At 43.7% G+C, this 14,936-nt stretch overlaps 2 protein-coding genes and 1 long non-coding RNA gene across 3 annotated transcripts; all 3 read left to right on the top strand.

Moving 5' to 3' along the window:
• The first annotated feature begins 1,393 nt into the window (after positions 1-1,393).
• Positions 1,394-1,816, top strand: LOC136536375 (uncharacterized). Its single transcript, XM_066528693.1, has one exon. It carries the CDS (start codon positions 1,394-1,396, stop codon positions 1,814-1,816), a length of 423 nt encoding a protein of 140 aa, XP_066384790.1.
• A 2,957-nt stretch (positions 1,817-4,773) lies between these two features.
• LOC136538523 (uncharacterized) lies at positions 4,774-9,793 on the top strand. The gene is made up of 3 exons (XR_010779362.1): positions 4,774-4,936; positions 8,828-9,202; positions 9,298-9,793. It is a non-coding gene; the product is annotated as an uncharacterized lncRNA (long non-coding RNA).
• Positions 9,794-11,689: 1,896 nt separating this feature from the next.
• LOC136538522 (ferredoxin C 1, chloroplastic-like) lies at positions 11,690-12,504 on the top strand. Its single transcript, XM_066530483.1, has one exon. The coding sequence runs from the start codon at positions 11,758-11,760 to the stop codon at positions 12,211-12,213; it is 456 nt and encodes a 151-aa protein (XP_066386580.1). The 5' UTR covers positions 11,690-11,757; the 3' UTR covers positions 12,214-12,504.
• Positions 12,505-14,936: the final 2,432 nt, after the last annotated feature.

The raw sequence follows: 14,936 nt of genomic DNA, 5'->3' as shown, positions 1-14,936 counted from the left end.
AAGCAGTTCCTCTCTCTCCCTTGCAAGGCTCCCAAGCTCCCAAGCTTCTCCCCTTTGAATCCTTTGCAAATCTTTGAGAGATTGAGCCTCTAAACTCCATTTGAGAGTTGCTCCACTCGATGTTCAACTCCTAGTACATGTTTTGCATTCAAGCCGGTGGATTGTGTTCATTACTCTTGGAGCTTCGCTTCTAGCTGGCTAGGCATCACTTGAAAGCTTCCAACTCATTGTGGCTGCTCTAGGATGTTTGTAATCACACCCTACATATAATAAGAACTCCTCATCTTAAGAGATTTCTCTCTTGCCTTGAGAATGAGGATAGGGTTTGTGAAACCCAAGCCTTTGTGACTTTCTTAACAACATGGACTTAGGCAAGCTGAACCATGAGAAAAATACCTTGTCTCTCATGTTCTTGCAATTTGTATTGTGCTACTCTTGTTTGTTGTTGATTTTAGGCTTTGGTCCTAATCTACTTATTCATACACTTCCGCATATATCTAGCTGGTGGAATAGGCTCTACTATACCCAAGAAGCTCAGTAATTTACCTGATCTAAAATTCCTTTGGTAGATTTTGAACTATGATATATGTGTGTCCGTGCGAGCGACAGTACTGCTACTCCGAGCGGCAGTGCCACATAGGATTAGACAACAGTTTTCAAGTTTTGTTTTAACAGGCTTATTCACCCCCTCTAGTCTTAGCTTGGATCCTTACAAATGGTATAAGAGCCAAGTTACCTCATTGATGCTTAACCGCGTGAGGTATGGCTAACCAAGGTGAAGGAATGGGTGAAGTGCTACCGTAGATAGTGGATCCACATGATATGGATTTGCATGACACGAACAGCAGCAGCGTGAGCGCTTCCACAGCCAACAAATCCTCACTTCCACCCATTCCCATGTCCAAAGGTGAGAAGGCAAGAAGAGAAGAAGATAGGAATGAAGCAAAGCAAAGAAGAAAGGCAAAAGAGAAGAGAAGCAAGGCAAAGAAAGAAAGAAGAGAAGCAAAGAAGGGTTGAGAAGTTGCAAAGAAAAGAAGCCCAAAGATTGAAAAGAGAAGCTAAGAAGCAGAGAGAAGAAGCAAAGAAGAAGAAGGAAGATGAGGAGAATTAAGGCAAGCAATGACTCATCAAGCGAAGTATCAAGTAGCACCAAAGAAGGAGATGATAACTTGTCCTACCAAGTCTCCAAGGGCAGCAAGAAGGAAAGCAAAGCAAAGGGCAACAACAACAACAAGCAATATGGAGTTGTATCCTATAATTATTCATCTATGCCTAACCATGATCATAGAGCTCTCATCAATGTACCCATGGGCAAGTTGCCTCATTTCGATGGGACCAACTTCGTCAAGTGGAAGCACTTGATGAAAGCTTATCTGTAGGTCTTCATCCGGGGATGTGGGAGATTGTTCACGATGGTTTTGTACCACCGATCGACCCAGAAAACCCAACACAAATCGAGTACCGCAACGTCCATCTCAATTCTCAAGCCACTAGTGTGTTACTAAGTGCTTTGAGTGGCGATGAGTACAACAAAGTGATGGGAGTGAAGGTTACCAAGCAAATTTGGGATACTTTGCATATTGCTCATGAAGGAGTTGACAAGGTGAGAAAGTCCAAGATTGATATGTTAATGGCAAGGCTCAACCGATTTGTGATATTAGATGGAGAGAGGATGCAAGAGATGTTTGATAGGTTGATGGCAATTGTTGGAAGAATTAGAGGCCTTGGCAAATATGAACTAAATGATCACAAGGTTGTCAAGATTATGTTAGAGGCATATTTACCAAGAAATGAGACCCTTGTGACATTGATTTGAGACAAGAAGTTTGAGCATTTTCACACCAAGTGATGTGCTTGGAAGAATTATGACCTTTGACATGCAAAGAGAGGAAGCACTTGAGAGAAAGAAGCTTGGTGAGTTGCAAGCAAGACTAGATGGCATGAAGATTAAAAATGTTGCTCTCAAGGCCAAAAAATCAACTAAGCAGCCCTCTACTAGCAAGTCCAAGTCTAACAAGCAAGCATCAACTAGCAAGCCCAAAGCACCGAAGCAAGTCAAGGAAGAAGTAGAGACAACATCATCATCAAGTGAAGATGAAAGTGATGGTGAACAATATGAGCAAGTTGAAGATGTTGCTCTCTTTATGAGAAGATTCCAAAAGGGGTTCAAAAAGTAAGGCTACAAGGTAGTGAAGAGGAAGTTCCCAAATAAGAAGAAGAGAACATGCTACAATTGTGGGAGCACCGAACACTTCATTGCTCATTGTCCATATAAGATAAGACAATAAATACAAGAAGGACAAGAAAGAGAGCAAGGCCGACAATAGAAAGAGCAAGAAAGACAGGGGAGAAGCTTAGATTGGACATGAGTGGGACTCAACAAAAGATAGCTCAAGTGCGGAGGATGAGAAGGTTGTGACCGTGGCTATTCATAAGCCATCCTCCACACCAAGGCTCTTCAACAACATGTCCGATGGTGACTACTACTCACTTCACATTTGTCTCATGGCAAAGGGTGAGAAGGTAAAACCCAAATCAAAATCCAAACCTCCTCCCCCTAGTGACATCTCTAGCAGTGATACAAGTGATTACTCTAGTGATGATAAATCTAGTGATGATGAAATTGATCAATTAACTAAAAATTTGGATAGCAAGACCAAACTATTCATCACTAAGTTAATGGAGGATTTAGAGAGTGTACAAGTTGAGCTAGCATCTAGAGAAGATACTCTTATTAAACAAGAAGATCTCTATATTGCTAGCAAGGAAGCTCTTGCATTAGAGAGAAGTGAGGAGGACACCTTGAACAAGGCTTTGGCCAAAGAGAAAGAGGCCCATGCTATCACAAAGAAAGCATATATTGTCCACAAGCAAAAGTATTGTGACTTAGATGGAAAGCACAAGCAACTTGAGGAACAATATAGCATTCTTCTGGATAGCAACACATTCCTCCATGGCAAATTACGCCTCTACTCCCACCACTAGTCAATGTTGTGGAAAATGTTATAATCTTTATTTTAATGATTATTCCACTTACCTTGCCAATATGGAGGCCATGAGAAAAGAGATTGCTAGGCTCAATCAGATCATAGCAAAAGGGTGCATGGAGGAAAAGGTTCAAAATGATGGCAAGAAAGTGGAGGAACCAAAGAGGCCATAATACAAGAATGGAAGGCATCCCTCAATCAAATATGGGCTCGGGCATACTAAAGGAGCTACAACCAATGAGAGAAAGTTGGTAAATGGCTTTGAACGTGTGCAGTTTGAGAGGAAGGAGCAGATTGGTACAGTTTAGCCTGCACAGCTCGCGGCAGTGATGCGCCCCATAGAAAAGGGAAGGCTACTAATCCTACTCCCGATCAGACTAAGCCCATGAAGATCATGACCAAGCAAAAGCAGGTTCCCAGAAACCAAAGGAATCAAAGTGGGTGACCACAAACAAGTATGCTTATCAACCAAAGGTCCATGCACCTCGAGAAAGTCTATCATCTTGCTATGTGTTGAAGTGCAACAACCTTGGTAAAGTTGTTGCTAAGTATGTTGGTAAAGAGACCAACATTTATGTGAACATGGCAATATGGGTTCCTAAGATACTCGTGACTAACATGAAAGGCCCTAATTCTACTTCGGGGCCTAAATCAAGAAACTAAATTTGTTTTATAGGCATACTCCTCCGGTGGATCAAGTTGGGTGATTGATAGTGGGTGTATAAATCATATGACTGGAGAAAATAGTATGTTTTCGTCATATTCCCCGATGCCTCACTCAAATAAAAATATTGTCTTTGGAGACAATTCAAAGGGGGATGTAATTGGTCTTGGTAAAGTTGCTATAACCCTTGAGCATTCAATTACAAATATTTTACATGTTGATTCGTTGAGTTATAATTTGTTGTCCGTTTCTCAATTGTGTGAGATGGACTATAATGGTCTCTTTACGGGTAAGAGTGTGGAAGTCTATAGAAGGGAGGATTCCTCTATTTATGCTTGTGATAGCATGACGATTGGATACACTCGTGGTAGTGTGACAATTTGGTATTGTTGCATGACATGCTTGTGTGAGGTGTTGTGTGGATTGACTTGAGTCAAGTCGTGGACCTGTGCTCGGACGTGGTTTGCGTGTTTGTTCATGTGCAGGTGTTGCTTGAGGCGGAACATGGTCGATGACGGACTAGAACTAGGTTGAACTGAGGTTTCAGGACTAAGTTCAGGGAGGAACTGAGGTCCTATCGGTCAAGGATGTCATGCGAGATGTTCAGGCTAGGAGATGTATGGGCTACAGTGTAATGTTTGTCTTGGCCAGTCTGGCTAGGGTGATGTTTATCTTGGCCGGTCTGGCTAGGACGGTGTTGCGCAAGCGTTCGACAGAAGTTGCAGCTTGACATGGTGCTTGTGGGGTCAGCTGATGCATGCAATGCATGGTGCATTGGCATGTTCGTTTGGCAAACTCCAGTTGGACTTGGTGCTATGATGCATGTGTGATACGTGCATGGATAGGAGCTCATGCATGAGACGTGCGTGGTGATGATTAGCGAGTTTAGGCTGGACTCGGTCTTGTTGGCTGATTTGGTCTCGTTGATCCGATTAAGGAGGCACGCGTGTGGACGTGCTTGCTTTGTGCGTGCGTGCCTGAGGGGCATGTGGGCTCGGTCATTGGACGAGTCTCGTGCAAGGAAACGGACTCGGTTTCCTGGTGCTGCGTGGCTTCCGGGTGCCGGGTGGTGCTTGCCGCCGTTCATAAAAAGGAGAGACCGAGGGAGAGGTCCGTGGGTGAGACGGCAGAATAGGAGAAGAGAGGCAGCGCAGGCTAAAGAGGTTTAGCCTGCGGCTGTTTTCAAGGTTTGGGATCACGCTGTGATCCTCGTAAGGATGCATTGTGAAATGCATCTTGTAAACTCATCTATGCAATAAAGATTTAGGTTTGCTATAATTGATGAGTAAGTAATCTCGTTCATCCGTTTCTGTCTTTTTGCTCCTCGTTTGGCGTGCCTAGCTTTTGTTTTAGATTGATTTCTTATTCTCAATCATAGACTTGTTTTGATCCATCTAAAATCTTGTTAGGTCATCAAGCTTGTGATCTAAGAAGTTTCATTTATTAATCTTTCATAGTTTTTGCATAATCACGAAATTAGTGCTTATCAATAATTCTCGTCACCATCTGAGAGTTCTAGACATGCGATTGACTTGATTCTAGTTGGGTTCGTTCAAGAATTTCATGTACTTCAATCTGTAAAAGTTTGAGGTCAATCAGAGCTACTGATTTTTGTCAAGATAATTTTTAGTGGAGGTGCAGTGTTCTGTCCAGAACTTTAAACGTGAGCTAATTAGGTCTTGAGTTTTGGGGGAAGTGTCAAAAATTATTTTTGGCTTCCTCAATCATTCACCCCCTCTGATTATCTAAGCATGAATCGATCCTATAGAGCTGCTCCACTCGATCTTCAACTCCTAGCATGTGGTTCACGTTCAAGTCATTGGATTGTGTTCATTACTCTTGGAGCTTCGCTCCTAGCCGGCTAGGCGTCGCCCGGAAGCTTCCAACTTGTTGTGTCTATTTCGGGACGTTTGTAATCACCCCTACATCTAGTAAGAACTCCTCATCTCAAGAGATTGCTCTCTTGACTTGAGATCGAGGATAGGGTTTGCGAAACCTAAGCCTTCTAGCTTCCTCAATAACATGGACTTAGGCAAGCTTTGGTGGCGAGCTGAAGCACAGGAAAAATACATTGTCTCTCGTATTCTTGCAATTTGTATTGTGCTACTCTTGTTTGTTGTTGATTTTAGGGTTTGGTCCTGATCTACTTATTCGTACACTTCCGCATACATCCAGCTGATGGAATAGGCTCTACTCTACTCTACCCAAGAAGCTCAGTAATTTACCCGATCTAAAATTCCTTTGGTAGATTTTAAACTGTGATATATTTGTCTCTATGCGAGCGACAGTGCTGCTATTCCGAGTGGCGGTGCCGCGTAGGATCAGATAGCAGTTTTCAAGTTTTGTTTTAACAGGCCTATTCACCCCTCTCTAGGCTTAGCTTGGATCCTTACACTTTTGTCTTCACTACCATGTTTTTGGCCTAAACGCCGCGGGTCACACCTTCCCTTGAATACACACTCGTCGGCCATACCACAAACATGGTTAGTATGATCTCATAAGATTATAAGCCCCTAATGTACAAGCATGGTGCACACAAGTAATGGATGGCAAGAGGTATGCAAACCTCACTAAAACACTAAGCCTAATGCAAGTGTCGATATGGGGTCTAACTAGCCTAAGCACTTCACATAACACTAATGCTAATCACCAAATATTTTCTTAAGCACATGTGGTGGCTAGAACACATAGAATTGTCTGGTGGAATAGGCTCTACTTTAGTCAATTTCTCAACATCTCTGTATCTTTAGCACACTTTATCACACTTAAATGAGTAGACCATGGGGGTATATACAGCCCCAAAAGGGCCAATATAGCCGTTGGGTTGCGCTGCAACTTTTATGCAAAGCACCGGAAGTGCCGGTGCCGCCACTTGAGATTTACAGTGGTCACCCCGCAACTCGCCGTTGTCCGACCGTTGGGGGACCATTTCTCCTGTGCCCCTCCTCCGAGCACTGGTTGCTCTCGGTTTCTTCACTAGACACCACAAGCGCTCGCTTGCTACTTCGGTGCCCTGCACCGGACAATTCTGATGCCTCACTGAGGCCACTGTTTGCCACTGCAGAAACTCCTAGGGCACACCCTATTCTCCAGTGTCATTCCCTAATTACACCGGAGTTTCCATGGAAGTCTTCTCTGCAGCTCTGATGCCCGTGAATGTTCCTTGGTGCACTGTTGCTATTAACCACCAGACAATTCTGGTGTTGCTGCGCAGCCTCTTTTTGCTCCATTTCTTCGCATCTCTCCAGCTGGGTTTCTTCCACATGGTAACTTGAACTTCTAGCATGTTTCCACATGGTGACTTGTACTTCTAAGATGTCTTGTAGGTCTGTAACATACGTTTTAATGCCTTACTTGAGGTGTTGATCCTTCGTATTTTCCTGTTGCCTTTGTCGAAGCCAACCTTGCATCCGATGAACTAAACATTGTATGCTAGCAAACACTATTATTGAAATGGTTATGTCGTCAATCAAACACCAAAATCAACTAATAGACCTAGCATCGGTGCTATTTCCTTACACAAGTCAAATTGTGCCTTGTATTTTGAGATGGAAGGAATAATAGAACGCATGTTCCATTGTTATGGTCACATACATAAGCATTTTGGCAAACTTTTGACAAGGCTACAACCTAAACGTCTTCTGTTTCAACTTTGATTTATTTTCATATGAAATGTTATGGAATTTCCTGACCAGATATTGGGCAAGTTCGGCAGTGCTGGTTGCAGCTGCACTAGGCACAAAGCACAGTAGAAGGAAGCTTTGAGTTGCAGCTGCAGCAGCGGCCAAAATAATCTACAGTGAATGAGATTTGTTGGCCCGCGGTACGGTATTGTTTTCGCTGCTATTCTAGGTGAGGCAGTTTAGTAATTATATTCCAATCGTTGGAATATATTTTTCAAAATATATTTACCAGGGTACTCTCACTCTACACGACTACTATACTAGCAAGCACACTAATGCTTTTAGCATTGTCAATTATCACACTTCAATCTTTGGAAGAAGCTTGATGTGAAAACTTAGTCCTGGGTAGAACATCATTGTGCTTCCGCTGATCGCTTCCCATCTGTCGTGAAAACATAACATTAACTCACTGTATAGCTTGAATTTCCACAGCATACTCAATCTCTCTGAGTTTATAAGACATGGTATCCTAAGTTACACTCTCTTATATTGTGCCGATTTATAACTAGAAAATTACGATAATAGGAAAGTATGTTTAATTACAAATTCAATGGTATCAATTTTGACTCTTGGTTCACGCTGCTAATGGATTGGGCTGGAATGGGTAAAACAATTTGGGTTGTACTTGAATTAGCTCTGTGCTAGAGACAACGGGTTTCACGTGGGTCGCGGGCTAGATTGGCTTGGGGTTAAGGACGTAGTGGATTGGGCTCTAGTTTAGTTGGAGTAGTTCCCCAAACCCAATTCTCGTTCCTCGTTCCCGCACAACTGCATTGAGCCCTTGACGCCACTCAAAAAAAAATACATTACATTTATTTCAAATTACTATAACTTCTTAACGGTGTATCCGATTTTAATTCCGTCTACACCGGCATTTTCTACATGACAAGGCAAACAAAACTACACCCCATTTGCATATTTTGAAGAATTTTTATCTTGTAGGATTTTTTATGTATTAACTTATAGCTTCTATACACAAGTTGTATTGACTAACTTATAGAATAACTTATGTACATAAGTTGTGTTTGATAACTTCAGTACATAAGTTGTGTTTTATAACTTTTGTGTTTATAAGTTAATTTGTTTCTTTTGTGTGTTAGTAACTTTTGTGTTTAGTTATAAGTTAATTCGTTCTTTTGTGTGTTCGTTTATGCTGAAATTTAGCTTATGCTGATGCTGAAATGTTATGAGAGGAAAGCATTGTTCCATGGCTGAAATATTGTGAGAGAAAAACACTTTTTGTTAATAAGTTATGTTTCATAACTCTTAAGCTTCCAAGTTTTTTTTATAAGTTATATGTTATAAGTTATATTTCCAAGTTATATGTTATAAATTATATATTATAAGGTAGTACACATAAATTGTTACTAAATTTTTTTCGAAACATATGTAAGTGGGGTCTAGTTTTGTTCGTCTCATTGCGTAGAACACACCGATGCAGAAATTAAAAACGGATATTATATCATTTTGAAATAAATATTTTGCTTTTTTAGGGGTAACGTCAGCAGCATGGGGAAGCGCGCATCAAAAGAGAAGACTGCGGCGCATGCTGAAAGAAAATGTTGAGCGTGCGTGCTTCCGTACAGAAACGGAAACAGATGTTAATTATTTTTTTCTCAAAAAGAAAAGGTGGGGCGGTCGGAAAATCGTTCACTAGAATTAAGTTGAACGGGCGTTCGCCAATTAGTGGCGTCGGTTGCCAACCCATGGGTGCTACGGGTTCTGGTGAATGGTTTGCCTCTACGCTCGACTCGACTTCTTTCACGAATGCATCGCCATCACCGCTGTCACCGGTTCGCACACGCATCGGCGGCAACGGCGCCGCTCCTCCATATCGCAAGATCCCGGGCTTGCGCCGCTCTCCACATGTGTGCTTCTCTCCACAACTTGTTTTCACGTCTGGATCCTGTTAAAACAAGTTGTTCTTCGTTAAGTTTCCGAAACATTGTTGCTCCATTCTCAGGTACCTGAAGTACTTGACCAAGAAGAACCTGAAGAAGCACAATGTGTGTGACTGGCTCCAGGTTATTGCATCAAACGAGCACAATGTGTTGTAGCCTTTTAAGGGATGAGTTTTGATGTTTAAATTTTGGTCTTCTGATGTTTTTAAGCGTGCTGGAATTTCTCGTGTGATGCTTAGAAAATCGAGTCCAAGAATTGGTATTCTTGCTTCAGTCTCTGTAAAGATGACCGTGGGCAGTGAGTGTTCATGAGCGTCTATCGAACTGACTATTTTTTAGTTGCCTTGACTGATGGTCCATTCTTATGTTCTGGACTGAGCTAGGCAGCATGAAGATCCTTTTGTTCCCAGTATGAGATGTAAAATCTGGTAAAATTTTGAGGTCAAGTTGTGCCAAAATATGGACTCTGCAGTAGTGAAGTGTTGCAGATCATCTACAGTATGCAATTGTGCATTGTTCATGAATCATGTAATTTAATCAATTTAATTTCTTGCTGAATCATGTTCTTATTCGTATGGGTGCTTACCTGTACTGAATCATGTGCTTACCTATAGGTTCCCATGGGTGCAACACACCACGTGGGTTGGGTGGGGGGTGCAAACGAGTGGGGTGGGTTGGGTTGGGTTAATTATCTGTGGGGTGGGCTGGTCTAGAAAAACAAATATAATTCGTTCATTTGGGTTGGGTTCCCATGGGTGCAACACACTCAGGTCAACGAAGGTTTAAACCCTGTTTGTTTGAACTTTTGGCCATTTGGTCGGCCACCTCCACCACCTGGCCCTCGCGGGCGCGCTCCCGCACCGCGCCATGCGCGACCTGGCGCGGCGCCTCGGCGGCGGCCCGCTCATGCTGCTCCGCCTCGGCGAGCTCCGCGTCGTGGTGGCCTCGTCCGACGACGCTGCGCGCGAGGTCATGCGGATCCTCGGCGCGGGCGCGGCGGCGCTGCCGCCGTTGGCGAGCAGTGCCGACGCGAGCGAGCGTGGACGAGCGGGGCCGGCGGTGCGGCCGGTGCGGGAGCGGGCCACCTCGGCGTTGCGGAGGCGTGCGCGGACGTGCCACCATCGGAGATTTGCGTACCGAGGAGAGAGGGCGTGCTTTTTTGCATATCGCTTCGGTCGGTAGGTAAAATGGGTCGTCCGTCTGGGTCAGCCGCTGGAGGCCGTTTTCGGTAGGCAAAGCAATTGTGCGTAACGCATTTTGAGTTTGCATCCTCATTGAAGACAGTCTTAGTTGTTACAACCTGGCCATGTCTCTTCCTATCACAGATTAATACAATGCAAAATAGTGGTTCTCGAGCGCCATTGGGAGACAAGACTAACACAACTAAAGAAGGTTACAGAATGCAACATGCTATCGAATATTCCATTGTGTTTCCTATGTATATGTTATATCGATTTTTTTTTAAAAACTATCACCAGTTGATGCTAAAGACCACAAGAGGGAAAAGGATAGAGCTCGATGGCATGCAATGTCCAAAGAACAGAAGGATGAAAAAAATAAGAGGTGACGTGAGTCATGTCATAATAAAAAAATAAGCATCAAGTCACCGAAGCTACCAATAAAAAAAATAAGCACTTATTTTGACATTGTTACTAAATTTGACGCTTATTTATTTGAACGTGGCTCGAAACAGTATGTTGCTAAGCCAAGTTAAAATTTATTTGTCTTCATTTCAACCCACTATTTTTTTATACTCTTATTGCGTTGAAAATTTGAGGCTCCTAACCTACAATTTTTTTCTTACTTTTATTGTGTTGAATTGCATTCAAATTTTTAAGGTTCCCGTAACAACGCACGGGCATACGCTAGTACAATGTAGAAGAGAGAAAGAAAGTATAAAAGTAGTTTTTGGTAATTTCAAAATAATCCGAGATTTCTGATGTAAAACTATCTTTTATATTTTAAAAGCGAGATTTAGAAACTATTGGAGAACCTAACAATATGCTCTTAACTTTTTTTAGCCACTTGAAAAATCATTGATTTATTAATTATTATTTTTAGAACTATTGGAGATGCTCTGCGCTAGAGTCGTTGGAAAGCACTTTTTTAATCTTATAAAAATAACAAGATTGGGAGTGGATTCTGGAAATTATCGGAGATGCTCTAAGTTATATGCAGCTAGGATCCTTTTTTCAATGAGGATCCAAACTAAAATTCTGCATTTTTTTCAGCTCTGGGTTTTCATGAGATTAGTGTTGTGACAGTCGTATTGTATGCCCCTAAACACTAGCGATCAATTTGGTAAACTTTTACTAGTATATTTTCACGTACTCGTATGGATTTTACGATCTGTAACCTATAGAGTACACTCAGGGCAGGGCAATTCGATGGCTCCTGGTATTACAAGAAAAAAGAACAGGAAAAAACAAGAAATTAAAAACGGGAAGACAGCCTTATCCTCAGCCACAAACCGCCCCCTCACTCCCAGTCACACCCTCCGGCGCACGCGCACGGCGCACACCATGGCCGCTGCTTCAGCATCGCTGCTCCACCTCGCCACCCCGACCCCAACTCGCTCCACTCACCTCAGCGTCCGGCTCCCCACCTCCCAGCTGCCTCGCCGCCGGCCGCCGGGGGCACGCATCGCCACCGCGCAGCTGCCGCGGGCGTACAAGGTGACGATCGAGCACGGCGGCGCGTCGCGGGTGGTGGAGGTGGAGGAGGACGAGACGATCCTGTCCCGCGCGCTGGACGAGGGCCTGGACGTGCCGCACGACTGCAAGCTCGGCGTGTGCATGACGTGCCCGGCGCGGCTGGTCTCCGGGGTGGTGGACCAGAGCGACGGCATGCTCAGCGACGACGTCATCGCGCAGGGGTACGCGCTGCTCTGCGCCGCCTACCCGCGCTCCGACTGCACCATCCGCGTCATCCCCGAGGACGAGCTGCTCAAGGTCCAGCTCGCCACCGCCGACGACTGACGCCCCGCCGGTAACAAGCAGACCGACCAGGCATCGATCTCCGGCAGTGTAATAATGGCCCCCGAGACATGTACGCCGCTCTTGTTTGTTGATTAGTAGTACTAGTGACAGAGCTTTTCTCGAGATTGGATATTGTGATGATATGCCTCATTGCCAAATTTCTTGTGTCAGAATCGAACATTTCCCAACATTTGGTAGCATACTGCGAATTATCTCCACTTTCGGTGGCTAATGATGCATCAGTTCTGGAACTGAAACATTGAGACGAGAATGACAAGGAAAGTATTCAGACTTCATTTGCCAATTGTCCAATCACGCACAGAGCGATGTTACATCTTACAACATTTTGAGGGCAAAGCGAGATCTTTATTAACTAGACATTGTTAGGATTACAATCATCTTGGATGAGATGCAGCAAGAACGCAGGCCCTTGTCTCAACCAAACAACAGTGTGAGCAGAGCTTTGATAAGCTTCGGATTTAATTATTTTTCGAAACGAAGCTTGACCCAAGAACATATCCGGTTTCCATCGCATTCTGCAGGCAGTGTTTGCCGAGGTATTGCCTGCAACCAATCCACATAAAACAAGATAAATCGTATCGGCAATTAGCAATCATATGCATGTACAAGAACCAGAAAGGAACAAAAAGTAGAAACAAATGCGATACTATAGCACATCAACTGCCTCAGTTTCCAATGGGTGCCAGCACGAAACCAAGGATCATCAGATACAAATAGTATGAAATAAAAACATGAGCTTACACGATAAAATAGAAGTAGACTGCAAATCATGGTCTCTGTTCACATATCATTGCCTGCACCAGCGCTAGTAGCCTGCAACAGAACCAAATCAGAGAGTTGTAGGTGTCCTTGTGTGCGAAACAAGAAAAGGTAAACAAATGGCTAATTCACCATTTATTTATCCTAAAAGCCATTAATCAAAAAGTGTTACAAATAGTGAATTTACAAATAGGGTCACTGCTTACGTGAAACTGGCACCAGGAAGGCAGCTAACAAAGTGTATACTGTTTATAAATTAGAATCCTGTTTCCAAACATGTGTGCTACTTTTAAGAGAACCTAGTTAGCAGCACTTATGCAAGTATGTCGAAAACAAGTTGATCAGAAAGTACACAGGACACCTTAATGGATTTGATCATAATCAGGCACGCGCTGCATAGTTTAGTTAAGGATATTCTCTGGTTGCCAATAGCAAATTGACCCTTCTACTCTGCATAGGTTGCTCAAAGAAAATGCATTGCCCTAGCCAAAGTCGAAAAGAAAAAGAAAATGCATAGCTCTAGCCGAAGTCCAAGGGAAACAAAAAACTAACACGACTTAAAAAGCCCAAGTTAGCACCAAATACTTATTCTGTAAGTAGGCCATACAACATGCACATTCCTAAAACTTCTGCACATATTCTGAAGAACATCATAATAGACAAGCTATACACTCATGGACTGAAATCAAGGCAAGCCGACTGCATTCGAACCAACTAGGTCAAATTTCCGTACTTAATAGTTACTGAAATCAAGGCAAGCCGACTGCATTCTGTTAGTTTTCTTAGGACTCAATCGAGTCAAGTTCACCAGATCGGGTATATAGAATAGGAATACATGTTCAAGATTTACAGAGAGGCAGAGAGAAAAGGGGAGTGAGAGGTTGCAGACCATCAAAGGCCGTAGTGGTCGAAGCACCGGTCGGGATCTCGTTCGCGGACGCCATCTACGCGCCGGCAGCGACGTTCGGTGGAGAGAGAGGAGTCGGTGCAGTGGCGTCCTTGGCGGCGGCGTGTGCGTCGGGGTGGCGTTGCCGGCGTCGGTGGTGCTTCCCGTCGCTGGCAGCGCCCCTTCTCAAGATCGGGTTAGGGTTAGGATGTCGGTGGGGTGACTGGCGGCGCGGTGAACCTCCTACTGCGAGCCCCGGCCCCCACCTTTCCTTTATAGCGCTGTGCGACGGGGGGCCACCAACCATGTACGGTTGGGCGCCCCCGATCAGGGCGCGAGAACAAGGCCCAAAAGGCCGTTGGGCCTAACTGGTGGGAGATCAAACCTAACATTCTCCCCCTTGATCTCTCATCTATTCTTCGTTCTTTAATTTCATACTCAAAACTTTTAATTCATATTTTTCTTGCTTCCATCCTATTTCATCACAGATTAATGCATAGAACTGTCACATCGTCACAGCAATTAGTGCCGTTAGACTAACAGATTCTCCGTTTTGAAACGTAAACTTTCTTTGGGCCCTTCGTATGTTCGGGAATCATAGGCTTTCCCTTAAACCCATGCCGGCTACATGTTCAGAGAACACGTTGGGTGGTAAGCCCTTTGTGAGCGGATCCGCGAGCATTTTCTCTGTACTTATATGCTCAAGATTTATTATATGATCCCGAACTTTATCTTTCACAACATAGTACTTTATGTCAATGTGTTTGGCAGCACCACTTGACCTATTGTTGTGAGCATACTGTACCGCTGGATTGTTATCACAATACAATCTCAGTGGTTCATTTATATTATCAATCACTTTCAATCCAGGTATGAATTTCTTCAGCCAATTCACCTGCCCCGTTGCCTCATAGCATGCTACAAACTCGGCATACATTGTCGAGGATGTAGTTACGGTTTGTTTGGAGCTTTTCCACGATATAGCCCCTCCTGCGAGAGTAAATACATATCCTGACGTGGATTTTCTTTCATCTCCCGCATAATCAGAATCTGAATA

Source organism: Miscanthus floridulus, chromosome 2 (assembly GCF_019320115.1).
Source record: "Miscanthus floridulus cultivar M001 chromosome 2, ASM1932011v1, whole genome shotgun sequence".
Taxonomy (NCBI): domain Eukaryota; kingdom Viridiplantae; phylum Streptophyta; class Magnoliopsida; order Poales; family Poaceae; genus Miscanthus; species Miscanthus floridulus.
The sequence above is the reverse complement of the archived record's forward strand: the minus strand, read 5'-3'. Positions and strand labels throughout refer to the sequence as shown.

Coding starts and splice junctions, on each gene's coding strand:
- LOC136538522 (XM_066530483.1), top strand. CDS start 11,758: ATGGCCGCTGCTTCAGCATCGCTGCTCCACCTCGCCACCCCGACCCCA.
- LOC136536375 (XM_066528693.1), top strand. CDS start 1,394: ATGTGGGAGATTGTTCACGATGGTTTTGTACCACCGATCGACCCAGAA.